The sequence below is a fragment of the Pleurodeles waltl genome, chromosome 4_2 (assembly GCF_031143425.1).
Source record: "Pleurodeles waltl isolate 20211129_DDA chromosome 4_2, aPleWal1.hap1.20221129, whole genome shotgun sequence".
NCBI lineage: Eukaryota > Metazoa > Chordata > Amphibia > Caudata > Salamandridae > Pleurodeles > Pleurodeles waltl.
The window spans coordinates 1,044,132,499-1,044,157,093 of NC_090443.1; the positions used below are offsets into that span (position 1 = coordinate 1,044,132,499).

The 24,595-nt window shown below is 51.1% G+C and overlaps 1 protein-coding gene across 2 annotated transcripts in view; it reads left to right on the top strand.

The window, feature by feature from the left end:
- The first annotated feature begins 2,091 nt into the window (after nt 1–2,091).
- LOC138293697 (transmembrane protein 176B-like) overlaps nt 2,092–24,595 on the top strand; it is a 68,065-nt gene continuing 45,561 nt past the window's right edge. The window contains exon 1 of one of the 2 annotated variants that reach the window (XM_069233021.1): nt 2,092–2,228. In XM_069233021.1, coding sequence (XP_069089122.1) covers nt 2,178–2,228 — 51 coding nt within the window. In that variant the 5' untranslated portion in view covers nt 2,092–2,177. The remainder of the gene's footprint in view (nt 2,229–24,595) is intronic. The other variant, XM_069233020.1, reaches the window with a different exon arrangement.

The window sequence follows — 24,595 nt, forward strand, 5'->3', positions numbered from 1 at the left end:
CTGAGGTGTGATGTGAGTTCTGTGTGGTAGGATGCGGATGAGTCCGGGTGTCGAGTTGTGGATGGCTTGTGGGCTTCCGCTGAGTTTCTTCGGGATCCCAGTGTAGAGGGTGTTCCTGTAGTCCAACTTGCTGGTGACTAAGGCATGAGTGATGGTTTTTCTAGTGTTGCTTGAGAGCCATTCAAAGATTTTCCTCCGCATCAGAAGCAGGATGCAGAACATGTTGACTTCCGTGATCATGTCCAGTTTGCTGTCAGTGATGACTCTGAGATTCCTGATGAGTGTGGTTGATGTGTGTTGCGTTCCATGGCTCTCTCGGGCACCTGTTATGTTATGCCAGTTTGTAGAGTGCACTCTCAACTGGGAGGGTCTCCTGGAGCTGAACAGGTGTTAGTATAGTCACACTTGGGGCTTAGTGGGAGTACTCGAAAAACTAGGTCTTCAGCTTCTTGCAGAATTTAGAAGTAAGGAGGAGACCTGTGTGTGTAGTGGCAGGTTGTTCCACGCTTTAAGAGCGATGTAGAAGAAAGCTTGAATGCCTGATCTGGCTTTCCATATACATGAGATGTGGGCAAAAGGAGTACGGATGAGGGGAGGTTTCTGGAAGCTTAGTGAAAGCAGATGTTATTGTTGAGGTATGGTGGGCCAGTGTTATGTAGTGTCTTGAAAGTATGGGTGAGGAGTGTGAAATGCTTGTGTATTGGGAGCCAGTGCAGCTCCTTCAGGTGTGATGTGATGTGAGTGGTTTGTGGGGGGTTGAGAAAATCGACGCGCGCCTGCAACGCGACCCAAAGATCAACTCCCGGGGCTGGAGAAACGACGCACAGCATTTCTGACAGAGGCTGGTGAGATTGCAACCCACGCTGCGTGGTTTTCGGGTCATCGTGCTGCTGGATTTCTGGCACAAACACCGCTGGCCGTGTAAAAACAATGCAAGGCCTGCCTGGACCCGAGACTGCTGACCGGATCGATTCATCACTCTCCTGCGGAGAGAAGAAACGACGCACGCCAACCCGACTAAAGGAGAAACAACGCAAGGTCTCGCTCATGAGTGAAATCAATGCATCGCAAGCCCTTTTTGACGCACACTTGCCCATGCGGGGTTATTTTTGAAGCGCCCAAGGTACATTTTCACGCTAACCGTGTTAGTGTGTGTTTAAAATTACATCAAGACTCTTTTTGCATTTTTTGTGATTACTTGACTTATGTATTGTGGATTTTTGTCATTTTGGTCTTGTTTTATTTAGATAAATATTTTCTGTTTTTCTAAACCTGTGTTGTGTCATTTTGTAGTGTTTTCATTAATTTACTGTGTGTGTTGGTACAAATACTTTACACCTAGCACTCTGAAGTTAAGCCTACTGCTCGTGCCATGCTACCAAGGGGATAAGTAGGGGTTAGCTGAGGGTGATTCTCTTTTACCATGACTAGATTGAAGGTCCTTGCTTGGACAGGGGGTAACCTGACTGCCAACCAAAGACCCCATTTCTAACACCCTTGTATTGTGCCACCCTCAACCTAGCTTTTGTAGCCGGCAGCATTTGCATGCTGGTGTCTTTGACTCCAGAGTTATCACTGTTCCAGGTGTTTGCTGGTCCTTGTAAATTGGCTAGAGTGTGTTCTTTGTTTGATATGTTTTTTATTGGTTCCCACTGGTTGTAGACAGTGTCCGTCCATCTTGGGGTACCCGATGGCAGCTACATTGGCGTAATGCTGCTTTTCTGCTCCTTTCTTTCCTCTCCTGTCCTCAGCCGTGTCAAGTACCACGCATCAGGAGTTAGACTGATGCATTTTAGTGCTGGTGTCCGCATCACCACATAAAAAGCATTAGTCAGGCTTACGGTGTGGTGATGATCATGAGGAGTGCCAAGCAGCCTTATGTACCGCATTTATTCTGTGTGCTCTGCCTCAGCCTACTAAACTGCATGCCAACCTGCCTGGGGAACCATTGCTATGGTGATCACCCTTAGGCGTAGTCTTTGTCGATACATTTAGAACAAATTGTGCTCTCTCTCTCTCTCTCTTTTTTTTTTTTTTTACAGCCCCAGCCGGCCACCTTGGGACACACGTCAGAGGGCCGGGGCTCCTGTGTGAGCAAATAAACAGTAAGCGCAGGATCCTGCACCCAAGTGGACCCAACGCCTTGTCCCTCTGTTGTATTCCGGCAGGCCGTCATCATGATTGCCCCAAGTGAGCAGCACCAGTCTGCCCGGCTGAATTGTTTTCTTGTAAGCAGTGCTTAATTTGAGCCAGTGGTTTCTGATGCTCAGAACTAGCAGTTAGTTGCCAACACTAGTGCTTATGACAGTCTGCCACATGGTGGCGCTGCTTGTCCAGTTAAGAGACAAGCACAACAGTTGAGTACTAATTCAATATACCTTAAAAAGGCTACTAGCTGACTTCCAAGACATTGCTACAGCTTTGAGGGTGTGGAATAGTTTGAACCACTTGTAGGGTTTCATGGTTAGTAGCTATGTTGGGTCTGTCGTTGGCAGCACTGACAGGAGTAATGGGCTGGTACCAGCTATGGTGGCCTGCTGACAAGGGCCCCAGCACTTACGTTTTTCACAAACTAAGCAATGCTTGTAAGTTGTGTTGCCATGCCAGCCCAGACAAGTGGCACAGCGCGACATGCACAGCGTGATGTGGCTTTTCCCACTACTCCGGGCCGGGCCCTAGACCCGGATCCCCCACCCCGACACGTGTGCAGCCCTGGTGGTTGGGGGTGCCGTGCACTGTTTTCCTCTGCACTCGCTGATGCCCGGGTGGCCATGCGTAAGTGCACTAGAGTACTGAAAAGCGCCAGCCAATTAGCAGAGAAAGCTTGTGTGTGAGCCCACAACCGCTTCAGCAAACAGCTGCCTAATAGGATAGCGTTAGCCTCCGCGGTGTGGGGTGTCCCAACCCCAAGGGCTCCCCCTCAGCACAGTACACTGCCTGGGTCTGGGAGGTGTAAGGTGCAGGGTCTGTGGAGGCCTCCATGTACTTTGCAGGGGAGCCCCCTCAAGTTTTGTTACACCACTGCAACTGCCGCCTTCTGCTGCAGCCAGGGCTCTCCTGCCAAGCCCGGCCAGAAGCAGATGTTACATGAGACGGTGAAGGGGGCATGCCACATCCCCAAGGAGCTGCACACCCTCCAGGTGCCAGCCATTGCCAGGCAGCCCAGGTGAGTCAGAAACTGTCTCTCAGACTGCACAGTTCCCTCATCTGGTCTCTGCAGCAAGTGCGTGAACCCTACTAGGCCAATGTAGTTATATCACACAAAAGGCACGTTAGGTTTAAAAGACTGAAACTAAAATCCTGGGAGTTATCTCGTTCCACGCTGAGAATGAATGTTATGTATGTGAAATGAATGATATGTAGTGATTTCCTGAAGCTCCAGAATCCAAAAGCCAGGCTGTCAGCATCCGGTGAAATATGACCCGGTGCTGCTCGATTTTAATGCAATTACTGTATATGTTTTGTTTGTAACCATGCAGAAACATAACTGAGTCATGGTTGGCACACTGGAGAATAACGACTTCTGTTTTATAGTGTTGTGAAGTCCCGGCCTGCAATTCAAAGCACTCTGAATATGTGCACTGTTTTAAAATGGTATTGCATTATAAGCTTGGTTGGGGTAAACTGTGCAGATATTTAGTGTTCATTATAAAGCAAATGGTAACCTCCCTTTCTGGGATGGTACAGTAGTTTCAAGAGTTTTATTTAAATAACTTTTCAGTGCTCAAGAGGGTGTAATAGCTGTTATTTACCTCTTTACATGGACTTCATTACTTGGTTTTACTCGCCAGAAAGTGTCATATTTGGCATTTGGATGTCACTGTTAAGTGGATTGAACCCATGGAATTGTTATGCTTAAACAACGTGGCAGTGTTGTGCCCCTCTGCCACAAGCAAGAGCCCCCAGCATGCTGGGACTTGTAGTCCCAGACTTGTATATGGGAAAAAACTATTCCAGAACCGTTGGGTTTTTTCGTACCAGCTGCCACTTTAAAACTTCTTAAATATCTGTATTGCTGGTTGTGGAGTGCCCTGAAGGCGTCCCTCTTCCGGGCAGTGATAGTTCATCACACAGAGGTATGTAGTCGCTGAAGATGCAACTTTTCCGGGCAGTGTTGGGTCACCACACAGAGTTATGTTGGCGCTGAAGGCCCCTGTTCCGGGCAGTGAAGAGTCACCACGCAGAGGTATGTTGGCGCTGAAGGCCCCTCTTGTGGGCAGTGATGGGTCACCACACAGAGGTATGTTGGCGCTGAGGTATGTTGGTGCTGAAGGCCCCTCTTCTGGGCACTGATGGGTCACCTCACAGAGGTATGTTGGCGCTGAGGTATGTTGGCGCTATAGGCCCCTCTTCTGGGCAGTGGTGGGTCACCTCACAGAGGTATGTTGGCGCTGAGGTATGTTGGCGCTATAGGCCCCTCTTGTGGGCAGTGGTGGGTCACCTCACAGAGGTATGTTGGCGCTGAGGTATGTTGGTGCTATAGGCCCCTCTTGTGGGCAGTGATGGGTCACCTCACAGAGGTATGTTGGCGCTGAGGTATGTTGGTGCTATAGGCCCCTCTTGTGGGCAGTGATGGGTCACCTCACAGAGGTATGTTGGCGCTGAGGTATGTTGGTGCTATAGGCCCCTCTTCAGGGCAGTGATGGGTCACCTCACAGAGGTATGTTGGCGCTGAGGTATGTTGGTGCTATAGGCCCCTCTTGTGGGCAGTGATGGGTCACCTCACAGAGGTATGTTGGCGCTGAGGTATGTTGGTGCTATAGGCCCCTCTTCAGGGCAGTGATGGGTCACCTCACAGAGGTATGTTGGTGCTGAGGTATGTTGGTGCTATAGGCCCCTCTTGAGGGCAGTGGTGGGTCACCTCACAGAGGTATGTTGGTGCTGAGGTATGTTGGTGCTATAGGCCCCTCTTGTGGGCAGAGGTGGGTCACCTCACAGAGGTATGTTGGTGCTGAGGTATGTTGGTGCTATAGGCCCCTGTTGTGGGCAGTGGTGGGTCACCTCACAGAGGTATGTTGGCGCTGAGGTATGTTGGTGCTATAGGCCCCTCTTATGGGCAGTGATGGGTCACCTCACAGAGGTATGTTGGCGCTGAGGTATGTTGGTGCTATAGGCCCCTCTTCAGGGCAGTGATGGGTCACCTCACAGAGGTATGTTGGCGCTGAGGTATGTTGGTGCTGATGGCCCCTCTTGTGGGCACTGATAGGTCACCTCACAGAGGTATGTTGGCGCTGAGGTATGTTGGTGCTATAGGCCCCTCTTGAGGGCAGTGATGGGTCACCTCACAGAGGTATGTTGGTGCTGAGGTATGTTGGTGCTATAGGCCCCTCTTCCGGGCAATGGTGGGTCACCTCACAGAGGTATGTTGGTGCTGAGGTATGTTGGTGCTATAGGCCCCTCTTGTGGGCAGCGATGGGTCACCTCACAGAGGTATGTTGGCGCTGAGGTATGTTGGTGCTATAGGCCCCTCTTGAGGGCAGTGATGGGTCACCTCACAGAGGTATGTTGGTGCTGAGGTATGTTGGTACTGAAGGCCCCTCTTGTGGGCAGTGATGGGTCACCTCACAGAGGTATGTTGGCGCTGAGGTATGTTGGTGCTATAGGCCCCTCTTCCGGGCAGTGATGGGTCACCACACAGAGGTATGTTGGTGCTGAGGTATGTTGGTGCTATAGGCCCCTCTTGAGGGCAGTGATGGGTCACCTCACAGAGGTGTGTTGGCGCTGAGGTATGTTGGTGCTATAGGCCCCTCTTCCGGGCAGTGATGGGTCACCTCACAGAGGTATGTTGGCGCTGAGGTATGTTGGTGCTGAAGCCCCCTCTTGTGGGCAGTGATGGGTCACCTCACAGAGGTGTGTTGGCGCTGAGGTATGTTGGTGCTATAGGCCCCTCTTGTGGGCAGTGATGGGTCACCTCACAGAGGTATGTTGGCGCTGAGGTATGTTGGTGCTATAGGCCCCTCTTGTGGGCAGTGATGGGTCACCACACAGAGGTATGTTGGCGCTGAGGTATGTTGGCGCTACAGGCCCCTCTTCAGGGCAGTGATGGGTCACCTCACAGAGGTATGTTGGCGCTGAGGTATGTTGGTGCTGAAGCCCCCTCTTGTGGGCAGTGATGGGTCACCTCACAGAGGTATGTTGGCGCTGAGGTATGTTGGTGCTATAGGCCCCTCTTGTGGGCAGTGATGGGTCACCTCACAGAGGTATGTTGGTGCTGAGGTATGTTGGTGCTATAGGCCCCTCTTCCGGGCACTGATGGGTCACCACACAGAGGTATGTTGGCGCTGAGGTATGTTGGTGCTGAAGGCCCCTCTTGTGGGCAGTGATGGGTCACCTCACAGAGGTATGTTGGCGCTGAGGTATGTTGGTGCTATAGGCCCCTCTTGTGGGCAGTGATGGGTCACCTCACAGAGGTATGTTGGCGCTGAGGTATGTTGGTGCTATAGGCCCCTCATGTGGGCAGTGATGGGTCACCACACAGAGGTATGTTGGCGCTGAGGTATGTTGGCGCTACCGGCCCCTCTTCAGGGCAGTGATGGGTCACCTCACAGAGGTATGTTGGCGCTGAGGTATGTTGGTGCTGAAGCCCCCTCTTGTGGGCAGTGATGGGTCACCTCACAGAGGTATGTTGGCGCTGAGGTATGTTGGTGCTATAGGCCCCTCTTGTGGGCAGTGATGGGTCACCTCACAGAGGTATGTTGGTGCTGAGGTATGTTGGTGCTATAGGCCCCTCTTCCGGGCACTGATGGGTCACCACACAGAGGTATGTTGGCGCTGAGGTATGTTGGTGCTGAAGGCCCCTCTTGTGGGCAGTGATGGGTCACCTCACAGAGGTATGTTGGCGCTGAGGTATGTTGGCGCTGAAGGCCCCTCTTGTGGGCAGTGATGGGTCACCTCACAGAGGTATGTTGGTGCTGAGGTATGTTGGGGCTATAGGCCCCTCTTGTGGGCAGCGATGGGTCACCTCACAGAGGTATGTTGGCGCTGAGGTATGTTGGCGCTGAAGCCCCCTCTTGTGGGCAGTGATGGGTCACCTCACAGAGGTATGTTGGTGCTGAGGTATGTTGGTGCTGAGGTATGTTGGTGCTGAGGTATGTTGGGGCTATAGGCCCCTCTTGAGGGCAGCGATGGGTAATCTCACATGGGTATGTTGACGCTATAGGCCCCTCTTGTGGTCAGTGATGGGTCACCTCACAGAGGTATGTTGGCGCTGAGGTATGTTGGTGCTGAAGGCCCCTCTTCCGGGCAGTGATGGGTCACCTCACAGAGGTATGTTGGCGCTGAGGTATGTTGGCGCTATAGGCCCCTCTTCAGGGCACCGATGGGTCACCTCACAGAGGTATGTTGGTGCTGAGGTATGTTGGTGCTGAAGGCCGCTCTTCTGGGCAGTGATGGGTCACCTCACAGAGGTGTGTTGGTGCTGAGGTATGTTGGTGCTATAGGCCCCTCTTGTGGGCAGTGATGGGTCACCTCACAGAGGTATGTTGGTGCTGAGGTATGTTGGTGCTATAGGCCCCTCTTGTGGGCAGTGATGGGTCACCTCACAGAGGTATGTTGGTGCTGAGGTATGTTGGTGCTGAAGGCCCCTCTTGTGGGCAGCGATGGGTCACCTCACAGAGGTATGTTGGATCTGGGGTATGTTGGTGCTATAGGCCCCTCTTCCAGGCACTGATGGGTCACCACATAGAGGTATGTTGGCACTGAAGGCCCCTCTTGTGGGCAGTGATGGGTCACCTCACAGAGGTGTGTTGGCGCTGAGGTATGTTGGTGCTGAAGGCCCCTCTTCCGGGCACCGATGGGTCACCTCACAGAGGTATGTTGGCGCTGAGGTATGTTGGTGCTATAGGCCCCTCTTGTGGGCACTGATGGGTCACCTCACAGAGGTATGTTGGTGCTGAGGTATGTTGGTGCTATAGGCCCCTCTTCAGGGCAGCGATGGGTCACCACACAGAAGTGTGTTGGCGCTGAGGTATGTTGGTGCTGAAGGCCCCTCTTCTGGGCACTGATGGGTCACCACATAGAGGTATGTTGGCGCTGAGGTATGTTGGTGCTGAAGCCCCCTCTTGTGGGCAGTGATGGGTCACCTCACAGAGGTATGTTGGCGCTGAGGTATGTTGGCGCTGAAGCCCCCTCTTGTGGGCAGTGATGGGTCACCTCACAGAGGTATGTTGGTGCTGAGGTATGTTGGTGCTGAGGTATGTTGGGGCTATAGGCCCCTCTTGAGGGCAGCGATGGGTAATCTCACATGGGTATGTTGACGCTATAGGCCCCTCTTGTGGTCAGTGATGGGTCACCTCACAGAGGTATGTTGGCGCTGAGGTATGTTGGTGCTGAAGGCCCCTCTTCCGGGCAGTGATGGGTCACCTCACAGAGGTATGTTGGCGCTGAGGTATGTTGGCGCTATAGGCCCCTCTTCAGGGCACCGATGGGTCACCTCACAGAGGTATGTTGGTGCTGAGGTATGTTGGTGCTGAAGGCCGCTCTTCTGGGCAGTGATGGGTCACCTCACAGAGGTGTGTTGGTGCTGAGGTATGTTGGTGCTATAGGCCCCTCTTGTGGGCAGTGATGGGTCACCTCACAGAGGTATGTTGGCGCTGAGGTATGTTGGTGCTATAGACCCCTCTTCAGGGCAGTGATGGGTCACCTCACAGAGGTATGTTGGCGCTGAGGTATGTTGGTGCTGAAGGCCCCTCTTCAGGGCACCGATGGGTCACCTCACAGAGGTATGTTGGCGCTGAGGTATGTTGGTGCTGAAGGCCTCTCTTGTGGGCAGCGATGGGTCACCTCACAGAGGTATGTTGGCTCTGGGGTATGTTGGTGCTATAGGCCCCTCTTCCAGGCACTGATGGGTCACCACATAGAGGTATGTTGGCACTGAAGGCCCCTCTTGTGGGCAGTGATGGGTCACCTCACAGAGGTGTGTTGGCGCTGAGGTATGTTGGTGCTGAAGGCCCCTCTTCCGGGCACCGATGGGTTACCTCACAGAGGTATGTTGGCGCTGAGGTATGTTGGTGCTATAGGCCCCTCTTGTGGGCACTGATGGGTCACCTCACAGAGGTATGTTGGTGCTGAGGTATGTTGGTGCTATAGGCCCCTCTTCAGGGCAGTGATGGGTCACCTCACAGAGGTATGTTGGCGCTGAGGTATGTTGGTGCTGATGGCCCCTCTTGTGGGCACTGATAGGTCACCTCACAGAGGTATGTTGGCGCTGAGGTATGTTGGTGCTATAGGCCCCTCTTGAGGGCAGTGATGGGTCACCTCACAGAGGTATGTTGGTGCTGAGGTATGTTGGTGCTATAGGCCCCTCTTCCGGGCAATGGTGGGTCACCTCACAGAGGTATGTTGGTGCTGAGGTATGTTGGTGCTATAGGCCCCTCTTGTGGGCAGCGATGGGTCACCTCACAGAGGTATGTTGGCGCTGAGGTATGTTGGTGCTATAGGCCCCTCTTGAGGGCAGTGATGGGTCACCTCACAGAGGTATGTTGGTGCTGAGGTATGTTGGTACTGAAGGCCCCTCTTGTGGGCAGTGATGGGTCACCTCACAGAGGTATGTTGGCGCTGAGGTATGTTGGTGCTATAGGCCCCTCTTCCGGGCAGTGATGGGTCACCACACAGAGGTATGTTGGTGCTGAGGTATGTTGGTGCTATAGGCCCCTCTTGAGGGCAGTGATGGGTCACCTCACAGAGGTGTGTTGGCGCTGAGGTATGTTGGTGCTATAGGCCCCTCTTCCGGGCAGTGATGGGTCACCTCACAGAGGTATGTTGGCGCTGAGGTATGTTGGTGCTGAAGCCCCCTCTTGTGGGCAGTGATGGGTCACCTCACAGAGGTGTGTTGGCGCTGAGGTATGTTGGTGCTATAGGCCCCTCTTGTGGGCAGTGATGGGTCACCTCACAGAGGTATGTTGGCGCTGAGGTATGTTGGTGCTATAGGCCCCTCTTGTGGGCAGTGATGGGTCACCACACAGAGGTATGTTGGCGCTGAGGTATGTTGGCGCTACAGGCCCCTCTTCAGGGCAGTGATGGGTCACCTCACAGAGGTATGTTGGCGCTGAGGTATGTTGGTGCTGAAGCCCCCTCTTGTGGGCAGTGATGGGTCACCTCACAGAGGTATGTTGGCGCTGAGGTATGTTGGTGCTATAGGCCCCTCTTGTGGGCAGTGATGGGTCACCTCACAGAGGTATGTTGGTGCTGAGGTATGTTGGTGCTATAGGCCCCTCTTCCGGGCACTGATGGGTCACCACACAGAGGTATGTTGGCGCTGAGGTATGTTGGTGCTGAAGGCCCCTCTTGTGGGCAGTGATGGGTCACCTCACAGAGGTATGTTGGCGCTGAGGTATGTTGGTGCTATAGGCCCCTCTTGTGGGCAGTGATGGGTCACCTCACAGAGGTATGTTGGCGCTGAGGTATGTTGGTGCTATAGGCCCCTCATGTGGGCAGTGATGGGTCACCACACAGAGGTATGTTGGCGCTGAGGTATGTTGGCGCTACCGGCCCCTCTTCAGGGCAGTGATGGGTCACCTCACAGAGGTATGTTGGCGCTGAGGTATGTTGGTGCTGAAGCCCCCTCTTGTGGGCAGTGATGGGTCACCTCACAGAGGTATGTTGGCGCTGAGGTATGTTGGTGCTATAGGCCCCTCTTGTGGGCAGTGATGGGTCACCTCACAGAGGTATGTTGGTGCTGAGGTATGTTGGTGCTATAGGCCCCTCTTCCGGGCACTGATGGGTCACCACACAGAGGTATGTTGGCGCTGAGGTATGTTGGTGCTGAAGGCCCCTCTTGTGGGCAGTGATGGGTCACCTCACAGAGGTATGTTGGCGCTGAGGTATGTTGGCGCTGAAGGCCCCTCTTGTGGGCAGTGATGGGTCACCTCACAGAGGTATGTTGGTGCTGAGGTATGTTGGGGCTATAGGCCCCTCTTGTGGGCAGCGATGGGTCACCTCACAGAGGTATGTTGGCGCTGAGGTATGTTGGCGCTGAAGCCCCCTCTTGTGGGCAGTGATGGGTCACCTCACAGAGGTATGTTGGTGCTGAGGTATGTTGGTGCTGAGGTATGTTGGTGCTGAGGTATGTTGGGGCTATAGGCCCCTCTTGAGGGCAGCGATGGGTAATCTCACATGGGTATGTTGACGCTATAGGCCCCTCTTGTGGTCAGTGATGGGTCACCTCACAGAGGTATGTTGGCGCTGAGGTATGTTGGTGCTGAAGGCCCCTCTTCCGGGCAGTGATGGGTCACCTCACAGAGGTATGTTGGCGCTGAGGTATGTTGGCGCTATAGGCCCCTCTTCAGGGCACCGATGGGTCACCTCACAGAGGTATGTTGGTGCTGAGGTATGTTGGTGCTGAAGGCCGCTCTTCTGGGCAGTGATGGGTCACCTCACAGAGGTGTGTTGGTGCTGAGGTATGTTGGTGCTATAGGCCCCTCTTGTGGGCAGTGATGGGTCACCTCACAGAGGTATGTTGGTGCTGAGGTATGTTGGTGCTATAGGCCCCTCTTGTGGGCAGTGATGGGTCACCTCACAGAGGTATGTTGGTGCTGAGGTATGTTGGTGCTGAAGGCCCCTCTTGTGGGCAGCGATGGGTCACCTCACAGAGGTATGTTGGATCTGGGGTATGTTGGTGCTATAGGCCCCTCTTCCAGGCACTGATGGGTCACCACATAGAGGTATGTTGGCACTGAAGGCCCCTCTTGTGGGCAGTGATGGGTCACCTCACAGAGGTGTGTTGGCGCTGAGGTATGTTGGTGCTGAAGGCCCCTCTTCCGGGCACCGATGGGTCACCTCACAGAGGTATGTTGGCGCTGAGGTATGTTGGTGCTATAGGCCCCTCTTGTGGGCACTGATGGGTCACCTCACAGAGGTATGTTGGTGCTGAGGTATGTTGGTGCTATAGGCCCCTCTTCAGGGCAGCGATGGGTCACCACACAGAAGTGTGTTGGCGCTGAGGTATGTTGGTGCTGAAGGCCCCTCTTCTGGGCACTGATGGGTCACCACATAGAGGTATGTTGGCGCTGAGGTATGTTGGTGCTGAAGCCCCCTCTTGTGGGCAGTGATGGGTCACCTCACAGAGGTATGTTGGCGCTGAGGTATGTTGGCGCTGAAGCCCCCTCTTGTGGGCAGTGATGGGTCACCTCACAGAGGTATGTTGGTGCTGAGGTATGTTGGTGCTGAGGTATGTTGGGGCTATAGGCCCCTCTTGAGGGCAGCGATGGGTAATCTCACATGGGTATGTTGACGCTATAGGCCCCTCTTGTGGTCAGTGATGGGTCACCTCACAGAGGTATGTTGGCGCTGAGGTATGTTGGTGCTGAAGGCCCCTCTTCCGGGCAGTGATGGGTCACCTCACAGAGGTATGTTGGCGCTGAGGTATGTTGGCGCTATAGGCCCCTCTTCAGGGCACCGATGGGTCACCTCACAGAGGTATGTTGGTGCTGAGGTATGTTGGTGCTGAAGGCCGCTCTTCTGGGCAGTGATGGGTCACCTCACAGAGGTGTGTTGGTGCTGAGGTATGTTGGTGCTATAGGCCCCTCTTGTGGGCAGTGATGGGTCACCTCACAGAGGTATGTTGGCGCTGAGGTATGTTGGTGCTATAGACCCCTCTTCAGGGCAGTGATGGGTCACCTCACAGAGGTATGTTGGCGCTGAGGTATGTTGGTGCTGAAGGCCCCTCTTCAGGGCACCGATGGGTCACCTCACAGAGGTATGTTGGCGCTGAGGTATGTTGGTGCTGAAGGCCTCTCTTGTGGGCAGCGATGGGTCACCTCACAGAGGTATGTTGGCTCTGGGGTATGTTGGTGCTATAGGCCCCTCTTCCAGGCACTGATGGGTCACCACATAGAGGTATGTTGGCACTGAAGGCCCCTCTTGTGGGCAGTGATGGGTCACCTCACAGAGGTGTGTTGGCGCTGAGGTATGTTGGTGCTGAAGGCCCCTCTTCCGGGCACCGATGGGTTACCTCACAGAGGTATGTTGGCGCTGAGGTATGTTGGTGCTATAGGCCCCTCTTGTGGGCACTGATGGGTCACCTCACAGAGGTATGTTGGTGCTGAGGTATGTTGGTGCTATAGGCCCCTCTTCAGGGCAGCGATGGGTCACCACACAGAAGTATGTTGGTGCTGAGGTATGTTGGTGCTGAAGGCCCCTCTTCTGGGCACTGATGGGTCACCACACAGAAGTGTGTTGGTCTCGTGCTGCCGGTTTGACGTCACTCTTATATACAAAGCCGGTTGCTGGAAATCCCCGGAATGTTGTGTGGAAACAAGCTGAAGGTCAAAGCAATAAATTTCAGAAAACAAAATGTCTGGGGAGTTTCAAAGCCAAGAGCTGAAAGTTTTAGAAAAGCGTTTACCACAGTTATTGTTGCGTTATGTATTCAGAGCCCCCTCAAGAGGTGCAGGCAGCAGACCCCCCCCAACCCATCAACGCCTCCAGCATCCGGACTGATGAAGGCTCCCTCCGCTCCAGTGTGCTAACACCAGGGAACAAGTAGATAACTGGGAAAAAATAGGGGTACATTTTTCCATGAACAGTATTGAATCGTGAAACCTTAGAAGTGAGAGAAAACTGCAGTTAAACAGTTTTTGACCATAACATTGTCTCCCGCTTAAAACAAGAGAGTTGGAAATGACTGTAACAAATCATACTGGAGCAGTGGTGAATGGAAAGAAAAACAAACTTTGGCAAAGCGAATAGATCTGGGCTTGCATCAAAAAGTACACATTGGGCCTGTAGTCTCTGGCACTAAAGGGGGCTATTATTTAACATTAGAGCACTTTGTGCAAGAGCAGAAGACCCGCCCTCACTGTGAAGTTAGCCAATGGCTGAAGGGGGCTGAAATGTTTCCACATCTTGTACTGGGTGGAAGAACAAGCTGACTCATAACAGACCAATGGAAGACAATGGCTGTTTGAAACTCCTTATCAATCAATCAATTAGGAGTTTATTGTAGAGCGCGGGCCTGTCACCCTGGTGGGGTTTCCAGGCGCTGCGGTGGTGGTGTGATTCTGGCCTGGTGGGAGGTGGCGGTCAGAGCCCAGTCCTGAGCTGCTTTCTGAAGGTTTCCAGTGAGGAGGATGTGCGCAGGTGGAGAGTGAGGTTGTTCTAGGATTTAGCGGTGAGGTAGGGGAAAGGGCGCTCTCTGAATCATTAGCGACTGATGCAGGGGATGTGGGCCTGCGCAAGGGTGGCTGATCGGAGTTCCCTGGTCGGTGGGTGGAAAGTGAGGCAGTTGTTGAGGTAGGTGGGTCCAACGTTGTGGAGGGACTTGTAGGCGTGGGTGAGGAGTGTGAAGAGGCATCTGTGGTGTATGGGGAGCCAATGGAGGGCTCTGAGGAGGGCAGTGATGCTGTTTCTTCTGGGGAGGTTGAAGATGAGTCTTGCTGCAGCGTTTTGGGTGGTCTGGAGGTGGTTAGTGAGCTGCTTTGTGGTTCCGGCGTAGAGTGCGCTACCGTAGTTTAGGCTGCAGGAGTTGAGGGCCTGGGTGGCTGTTATCCTGGTAGAGAGGGTTATCCAGTGGAAAATTTAGCAGGGCATGCAAAGAGTGTGGAAGCAGGCGGAGGAAACGGCGTTGATCTGTTGCTTCATGGTTAGTTGGGTGTCCAGGATGATTCCAAGGTTGTTGGTGTGGCTGTAGAGCGTGGGAGCAGGGCCAAGGGTCGTTGGCCACTATGAATCGTCCCAGGAGGAAGGCTTGTTTCTGAAGATGAAGTTCTCAGTTTTGTCTGAGTTTAGCTTGAGGCAGTTGGTCTTCAACCAGGTGGCAATGTTGCTCATGGTGTTTTGGAAGTTGGATTGTGTGGAGGTGGAGTCGTCCGTAGGCGAGAGTACGAGCTAGATTTCATCGGTGTAGGAGACCATGTTGAGTCCGTGGGTCCATGCAATGTCGGCTAGAGGGGTCATGTAGGCGTTGAAGAGGGTGAGGCTGAGGGAGGAGCCCTGAGGAATGCCACAGATGATGTCTTTGGGGGTGGAGACGTATGGTGGGTGGCTAATCCTCTGTGTACGGCCGGAGAGGAAGGAGATCCAGTTGAGATGCTGATGTTGTGGAGTCTCGTGATGAGAGTGTGGTGGGAGACAGTGTCGAAGGCTGCGGACAGTTTTTGACCATAACATTGTCTCCCGCTTAAAACAAGAGAGTTGGAAATGACTGTAACAAATCATACTGGAGCAGTGGTGAATGGAAAGAAAAACAAACTTTGGCAAAGCGAATAGATCTGGGCTTGCATCAAAAAGTACACATTGGGCCTGTAGTCTCTGGCACTAAAGGGGGCTATTATTTAACATTAGAGCACTTTGTGCAAGAGCAGAAGACCCGCCCTCACTGTGAAGTTAGCCAATGGCTGAAGGGGGCTGAAATGTTTCCACATCTTGTACTGGGTGGAAGAACAAGCTGACTCATAACAGACCAATGGAAGACAATGGCTGTTTGAAACTCCTTATCAATCAATCAATTAGGAGTTTATTGTAGAGCGCGGGCCTGTCACCCTGGTGGGGTTTCCAGGCGCTGCGGTGGTGGTGTGATTCTGGCCTGGTGGGAGGTGGCGGTCAGAGCCCAGTCCTGAGCTGCTTTCTGAAGGTTTCCAGTGAGGAGGATGTGCGCAGGTGGAGAGTGAGGTTGTTCTAGGATTTAGCGGTGAGGTAGGGGAAAGGGCGCTCTCTGAATCATTAGCGACTGATGCAGGGGATGTGGGCCTGCGCAAGGGTGGCTGATCGGAGTTCCCTGGTCGGTGGGTGGAAAGTGAGGCAGTTGTTGAGGTAGGTGGGTCCAACGTTGTGGAGGGACTTGTAGGCGTGGGTGAGGAGTGTGAAGAGGCATCTGTGGTGTATGGGGAGCCAATGGAGGGCTCTGAGGAGGGCAGTGATGCTGTTTCTTCTGGGGAGGTTGAAGATGAGTCTTGCTGCAGCGTTTTGGGTGGTCTGGAGGTGGTTAGTGAGCTGCTTTGTGGTTCCGGCGTAGAGTGCGCTACCGTAGTTTAGGCTGCAGGAGTTGAGGGCCTGGGTGGCTGTTATCCTGGTAGAGAGGGTTATCCAGTGGAAAATTTAGCAGGGCATGCAAAGAGTGTGGAAGCAGGCGGAGGAAACGGCGTTGATCTGTTGCTTCATGGTTAGTTGGGTGTCCAGGATGATTCCAAGGTTGTTGGTGTGGCTGTAGAGCGTGGGAGCAGGGCCAAGGGTCGTTGGCCACTATGAATCGTCCCAGGAGGAAGGCTTGTTTCTGAAGATGAAGTTCTCAGTTTTGTCTGAGTTTAGCTTGAGGCAGTTGGTCTTCAACCAGGTGGCAATGTTGCTCATGGTGTTTTGGAAGTTGGATTGTGTGGAGGTGGAGTCGTCCGTAGGCGAGAGTACGAGCTAGATTTCATCGGTGTAGGAGACCATGTTGAGTCCGTGGGTCCATGCAATGTCGGCTAGAGGGGTCATGTAGGCGTTGAAGAGGGTGAGGCTGAGGGAGGAGCCCTGAGGAATGCCACAGATGATGTCTTTGGGGGTGGAGACGTATGGTGGGTGGCTAATCCTCTGTGTACGGCCGGAGAGGAAGGAGATCCAGTTGAGATGCTGATGTTGTGGAGTCTCGTGATGAGAGTGTGGTGGGAGACAGTGTCGAAGGCTGCGGATAGGTTGAGGAGGTGTAGGGCCGCTGTCCCATTGAGGTTTAGGTGGCATCTGATGTCATTGGTTGCTGCGATGAGGGCTGTCTCCGTGCTGTGGTTTGTTTGGCGATTTTGTGGTGGAAGTAGTCTGAAAGCTTGTCGCAGAGTGCTTGGGAGGGGTGGATTGTGTTCTCGGTGGTGGGGGGCAGGAGAATTCTCTGACTATGTTGAAGAATTCTCTACCGTGGTTGGCGCTTTCCTTAATGCGGGTGGAGAGTGCTTCTTTCTTTCTTTGTCTCTCGGAGTTGGCGGTGGTATATTTTGAGGGCGGACCTGAAGGAATTGAAGCTGGCAGGCGTTTTGTTGGAGCATCAGTGTCTTTTTAAGTTCCTGCAATGGCATATGAGGGTCCGAAGTTATGGTGTGAACCATGTGATTTGTTTGGCGGGCCTGTTAATTGTGGTGTTTTTTTAGGGGAGTGATTGTGTCTGCTACAGATGAGAGCCAGTTGGAGAGGTTTAGGATGCTGAGGTCGAGGGTGTCTGCTGGGCGGGGTCTGGTGTCCTTGAGGACGGTGATCCAGGGAGTTTAGGTGACTTTGCCCCAGTTGCAGCGCTGGAGGGTAGGGGGTCTGATTGAGGTGATGTCGTTGCTCGATGGTGAAATGTATGATGCAGTGGTCTGTCCATGTTACTTTGGTGGTGTGGGAGAATTTGGGTCTGTCACTTGTGGAGAAGATGGGGTCCAGTGTGTGTCCTGTATTGTGGGTGGGGAAGGTGACCAGCAGAGAGAGGCCGATGTTCTTTAGGGTTTTGAGGAATGAGTTGGAGTTGGCGTTGCTTGGGTTTTCTAGGTGGAAGTTGAAGTCTCCCATGAAGATGCCGTGGTTGGAGTCGATAGCCAGGGGTGCGATGAAGTCCTGATTGGAGTCGAAGAAGTTAGGGCGTGGTCCAGGGGGTCTGTAGGTGAGGGTTCCTCTGATGGTGGTATTGGCATTGGGTTTGATCTGGAAGTTGAAGTGCTGTGTCATGATCCAAGGCGGTGCAATAGAGGGAGTCCATGTGGATGATGGCGATGCCTCTGCTGTGTCTGTTGGGGCAGTCATAGTGAATCATCTTGTATCGGGGGGGTCACGGTGGTGATGCCTGGTGCTGATGCAGGGGTGAGCCATGTTTCAGTGATGAATATTATGTTGGGCGCAAGGGTGGTGATGGTGTCCCAGATTTCGATAGTGTGTTTGCAGAGGGATCGGGCATTGAGTAACATGCAGTGGAGTTGTGGTTTGTCGCTGGGTGTCCAGTTTGTGGCGGTGTTGGTGGCTCCCACGTCGCAGGAGAAGTTGCAGTCGTGGCAGGAGAAGGGTCCTTTTGTGGTCCGAGGTGAGGCGATGGAGCAGTTTGTGTTGCAGATCTTCAGCATGAGATTTAGAATCTCCTCAGGAGAGTACTGGGGTCACGCTGCAGAACCAAGGACCCTGGCGCTGGGTGCGGTCTGGGCACGGATGGGCACAGACGGGCTTGCCTTTGGCGTGCCTACAAGTGTGTGTGTATGAATGTTTGTTTTTATATATATCCATCTATATTTTTAACTCCTAAGAAAAGAATAAAGTGACTTATAGTTAGGTGAAAATTTTAACCATTAAAGCTTGTGACGGTCCTAAGCTGTAACTTTCCTTGGTAAGAAATTCCTGGGAACGTTCATTGTTAACTACGTTTTGGGTTGATTCAATTCGAAGCTATCTCTGCTTCCCAACAGGCGAGTATGATCCAAAAAGTATATTAGTATTTGACAACTCTCCTCTGCAGACACTGGAGCACATTACCTTTTAGGCACACGTATTCTTTACCTATTCATTGCGGGTTTTGGCAGTACAGACCGGCTTCACATGTTTTCTGAGCCGTCAGCTTGTTATGCAGAGGGAGGATTTTTAAAAGTGCCCTGCGCTGGCGTAATTTCATGGACATCTAGGTATTTTGATATTTGTATTTTATTAACTGCTATTTATGGACTGCATGGGATTTTAAGAAGATGTTTTACTATTGAATTTTATATAAATGTCATTATGTGTTCATGAATCTTTGTGTATTTTATGGCCACATTCAGGCTGAATAAAGATTTTTCTGATTCTGAATATTGTCTCTTCAGACAAGTTTTTCATAGAATGAACAGTGCTCTTAGGGGTAGTACTATTTAATACTTTGTGGTATATTTCTCATGAGAGTTTCACTGTCTGCAAACAGTGTGGCACAGAGTAAACTCCACCCATGAAGTGTATGGTACGGGGTCAATGTTGCACGTAACACAAGCTTGCTTCACCTAAGGGGGTTGTATGTGTTGGCATTAATGATGCTTCCTATTTATCTGAGATATTTTGTACTGACTTTGTGACCTCTAACGCCCTACTCATTTTTCGAGTAATGTGTAGAAAAGGAGCTTTGGTGATGTCATCAGTGATGTCATTTTGAGATGTAATAAGTGAAGTCATAAATGATATCATAGAACCTGTCATGAGTGATGTAATATGTGAGGTCATAAGCAGTGTATGGCGGAGGCGCAAGTCATGGCAGGCTCTGCTAGCTATAACCGGTGAATTTCTTATTTTTTCTTTTTTAATGCGAAACAATATGTTGGCACTGACCTATTCACCTAACTCTAACGTCACTTTAACCTTTTGATGATTTTTTTCTCCAGTGAATTACTAGGTTTTTGTAACGTAAAGTAGTATCTTATTGCCATAGGTAAAGCCAATCCCCACAGCATATGGCCTTTGTGCGCGGGGGAATGGTTGCATGGCATGGCGTGCTGTCAGACCCTGCAGCCAGCCCCCTGCAGTCAAGCAAGCCCACGATGCACAAGGCCTTTAGCAGTGCTCAGCATGGCATTGGCAGAGGGCCATCCGTCCATATTGACAATTATTGTTTTTTTTTTTAACCTTAATTTCTCAAAAAGTACTGAACTGATTTACGCCATATGACACAAATCATAATCTGTCCGCCAAGATCTAGCATTCCAATCCATCAAATTTGGTGCAATTCTGTTCAGCAGTTTTTGCGGTAGCACTGCCTAAAGGAGTCTATGGAAAATGCCTGGGGATTTCGCATTTTGGGAACCCCCTTTTTTTTGGAAGGTTTTGTTGAAGATTCATCAAACGTTGCCATAGTTATTAGCAAACCAAAGAGCGCTCTGTCTATGGAAAGCCAGACCTAACTATAACTACCCGGTGGCGACCGCCGCTGGGTAATATGTATAATCTTAAAGTTTCATCTCACTAAAATAAAAATTTACTGGGTAACACCAAATCTAACAAGTAGTAGCCGTTCAACTCTGGCAAAAGAAGAAAAAATTCTAGTCTGTGCTAACGCTGAAGTGTATACCTAAAGAAAAGCCACTGCAATAATGTATCTGCATGCATCGCCACACGTGCATGCATGTGTGATAGGGCTAGGGTGGCTCCAGCGTGGTCACTTATAGGCACGCATGTCTCACCATGTATGCATCATGATTCTTTTGCAGCTGTTACCTTTCATTTTACTTCACTGTTTCAAGATTGTGGCCACCCATCTATAAACAGTAAATTAAAAAAAAATTAAAGTACACAAATGTGAGTAAGGATGGGCCTGGTAGCAAATTGCTTCTGAGGCCTCTGAAAAGCTTAAAATAAACTTTAAAAAATGTAAAAGTAAAATAACAGGGTGGGAGAGGGGGGATGGAGAGCAAGTAATCGTCGGTGACAAGCTGCAGGGAAGGGCGGCGAATCAGCAGAGGAGTCTAGGGGAATGGTGTTATGAACCCCATGGTGTTATGAACCCCATGGTGTCATGAACCCCCATCTTTAGCAGCTTGAGTAGGGGCAGGTGCCACTGAGCAGCAATAGAGCTTTAATTTGTTTACTGCTCTTTGACTTTGATCAGATACACTGCTCTCCTAATAGAAGCTCATAAATCCCCCTGAAGGAGTATATTATGGTGGAGCCAAGCAGGACAAGGGGGGCTTGGGGAAGCAGCACAGAGGGTGAGGTGTGATGTTTAGAGGGGAGAAGCAGAACACATGCAGGAGGGGGCACAGAGCAAGGAGGTGCAGGGGTGTGGAATTATATAAAATATCTACTTGTCCATTGGGCTGGATGATTCAGAAATCTATTTGTCCTGTTAAAAAATATCCACTTGGGCTTTTTAGTACCATGCAAGGAGGTGACAGTTGTGGCAGCACCCTACTATATCAGAGCTCTGATAAGTCTCTCTTATTGAATAAGAGCTTATTTTATAGCAAAGCTTAGATTCTAGCAGGGCTAAGATTTGCCACCTTTGTACAAATCTCCATAGGGGGGTTGTAAGTAGGTAGGAAGAGGTTGTTCAAAGTTGTAATGCCTTCGCAAACTCTTTTCCAGTCTCTCTTCCATGCTGGAAAAGGCAGGAAATTTACTCCTGAACAGGGCAGGAGTAAAACATTATCCTGGATGGGCGAAACCGCATGTAGAGAAAGTGAATGCACCGCTTCAGAGCAGAGTTTCGCATGCATAAACCCACACGTGTAAATTTGCTCATGTGAACAATAAATTCAAAACAGTTTGGTATGAGTGCAGTTGCCTGGTCTACTTCAGAAAACTCTTGTGAATTTCGGAAACTAGTAAATGTGCACCAGTGCAAGGACGTGTCTGTGGTGCAAATTGTGAGTTTAAGAAGAGGGCCAGGTGTATTTTCATGTTGCCCTTAATGGTATTCCCCATTGTTAATATTTTTAAATATTGTCATGAATCAGACATTTTATCAATTATTGAGTTTTTAACAAACTACCTGCATATGTTTTAGTATGCTATGGTGTTAGAAATGGGGTTTCTGGTTGGCTTGGGTATGCACCTAAGCCAGGCAGGACCCACCCACTCTAGTCAGGGCAAGGTAGTTACACGTCCAAGATAACCCCTGATCACCCCCTCGGTAGCGTGGCACGAACAGTCAGGCCTAACCCAGAGGCAATGTGTAAAGCGTTTGCACAACACACACAACACACGTGACGCAATATATACTCCACAAAGTAAACACAACACTGAGCTATGTAAAAATAAACTGTATTGCACAAAACATAATTAGACCAAACATTACACGTCAGAAATACTCTGCTACCTTAGCAATTGTCAGAACGTTACACAGGTTACTAATACTCTGCAAGAGAAGCAGTAGTCACATTAGAACATGTAAGTACTCAGGATTCTGCAACATAAGCAGTAGTCGGGAATCACAGTAAAGAAATAAATGCACTTGTTATAAACACCTCATAAATATCCATAAAAAGGAACATTAGAGAACATATGGAAAGTCTGGGATTGTTTCGACAGGAGTGGTTTTTGGCATCTTCAGCTCTAGAGTCCAAGGGGGTCATTCTGACCCTGGCGGTAATTACCGCCATGGCGGAGGTCGGCGGTAGCACCGCCAACAGGCTGGCGGTGCACCGCTGGGCATTCTGACCGCGGCGGTTCAGCCGCGGCCAGAAACGGAAAGTCGGTGGTGTCCCGCCGACTTTCCGCTGCCCTTGAGAATCCTCCATGGCGGCGGAGCGCGCTCCGCCGCCATGGGTATTCTGACACCCCCTACCGCCATCCAGTTCCTGGCGGTTCTCCCGCTGGGAACAGGATGGCGGTAGGGGGTGCCGCGGGGCCCCTGGGGGCCCCTGCAGTGCCCATGCCAATGGCATGGGCACTGCAGGGGCCCCCGTAAGAGGGCCCCAAAAAGAATTTCAGTGTCTGCCTAGCAGACACTGAAATTCGCGACGGGTGCAACTGCTGCACCCGTCGCACCTTCCCACACCGCCGGCTCAATTCTGAGCCGGCGTCCTCGTGGGAAGGGTGTTTCCCGCTGGGCTGGCGGGCGGACTTTCGGCGGTCGCCCGCCAGCCCAGTGGGAAAGCCAGAATGACCGCCGCGGTCTTTTGACCGCGGAGCGGTCTTTCGGCGGGAACCGCGTGGCGGGCGGCGACCGCCGTCCGCCGCGGTCAGAATGACCCCCCAAGTGTTTCATAAAGGAGACAAGTTTCAAGACTATGGTTTTAAGGGAATTCTCCTAATCGTCCACTGAGATCGAGTGACTCCTCCTCTCGGCGATACTGCACATGGGAGTCCTTTCTTAGATTGTTCTCTCTCCGCCATCAGTTTCAGATGTGTTTCCTCTCGTTCCAGTATTTCTCAAGTCAATCTTGTCTTAACTTTTCCTTCCGTCTTTCTTTCAGCGACGGTATAGTATTTCGATCGCGTCTTTCCAAACTTAAAGTACTCGATCTGAATTCCTGTATCAGTTTACCATGCTTCTGGGCGTCTACGCCCTTCTTGGGCCTACTTCTTCAAGTGCTGTCGGAATATGCAGGGCTGATGGAACGGACTCCATTTAGGTTCTGTCCTTGATGCCACTCCAAATTTCTACACACCAATCAACACCTGGTGTGTAACTTGTGCTTCCATTTGGACAATTTCAGAACCAAGGATAATGGCTTCCAAAGACTCCACTCTTTCATCTGGAGCAACCTCCCCAGTGGAGCCAATTCTGGAAATAATGGATGCTCTTCAGTGCCAGATCAGCAAACAGAAAGGAACATGGAAAATAATTGTTTCTTCCCCTGTTCCAATTAAAAGGAGACTTACCTTTCAAGAGACATTGGAAACTCCTCCTCCTCCTAAAAAAGTCTGCAAGGATAAAGACAAGGCTCCAGTTCACCCTCGGCCTTCTCTACCTCACTCTCCTGTACTTCCTCTTATTCCTGCATCTTTCATAAAGCCACAATTTTCTCCACAAGGGTCATCATCACCTCATGGAGATGAATTAGGTGAAATTCCACAGGATGCAGATCCACGGGATTTACATGATCCAGAGCCCATACTCCCTAAGGACCCTGATTTATATCAACCAAGGCCTTCACCCCCTGAAAATGCAACAGCTTATAATCAGGTTATTGCAGGAAGGCAGGAAGGCTCCACAAGGAGCTGCATACCATAATGTATATATGAAGACTGACCCCATTGAATAGGATTCCCTCTTTGATACATTGACCAACACTCCGAAAGATAGTCAGTTCCTCCCCATGCTGCCAGGTGTGCTAAGACATGCCACAGATATCTTTAAAGAACATATTAAGAGAAGGACTATTACCCCTAGGGTTGACAAAAAGTACAAGGCAGCACTGTCAGATCCTATATTTATTAAATCACAAGTACCTCCTGACTCTATAGTCGTAAGTGCAGCATGAAAGCGAGTCAGACCACAGGAGATGCTCCTCCTCCTGATGAAGAGAGCAAAAAACTTTATGAAGCAGGGAAATGAATAGCTGCACAAGCTGCTAATCATTAGAGAATTGCAAATTCACAAGCACTTTTGGGAAGATACGATAGGGCCCACCGGTACGAGATGGAAGAACTGCTTCAGTACCTTCCAGAGGAACATCGAAAAAGGAGTCAGGAGATAGTGTCAGAAGGGCAGGCCATCTCAAACAATTCTAATAGATGTGCCACTGATGCAGCGGATACCGCGGCATGTGGTGTAAACACCAGTGTTATTATAAGAAAGCATGCTTGGCTGAGATGCTCAGGCTTCAAGCCAGAAATACAATAGGCAGTTCTCAACAGGCCTTTCGATAAAGAACACTTGTTTGGCCCATTGATAAGCTACAAAAAAGATTCAGAGACAGCTAAAGCTATGGGGGTCCTATTAACTACACCAAGTAGGGGTAGACCAACATTTACGGGAGGTTTCAAAACATCATCTACTGAGCCTTCCACCTCCCAGACCAAGCAAGGAACGCACTTTTACAATAGAGGTTCCTTCAGAGGGTCTTACAAGGGCGCAAATAATAAAGGCAGAGGTAAGACATCCACCTCTAGAGGTTCTGCTCCAAACCCATGCCAGTGACTGCTTACAGATTCCTCCAGCACACACCTCTCCAGTAGGGAGAAGACTAACACATTTCTATCCCCAATGGTCCAATATCACAACAGATCAATGGGCTCTATCAATTACCCAACATGGTTACTGTCT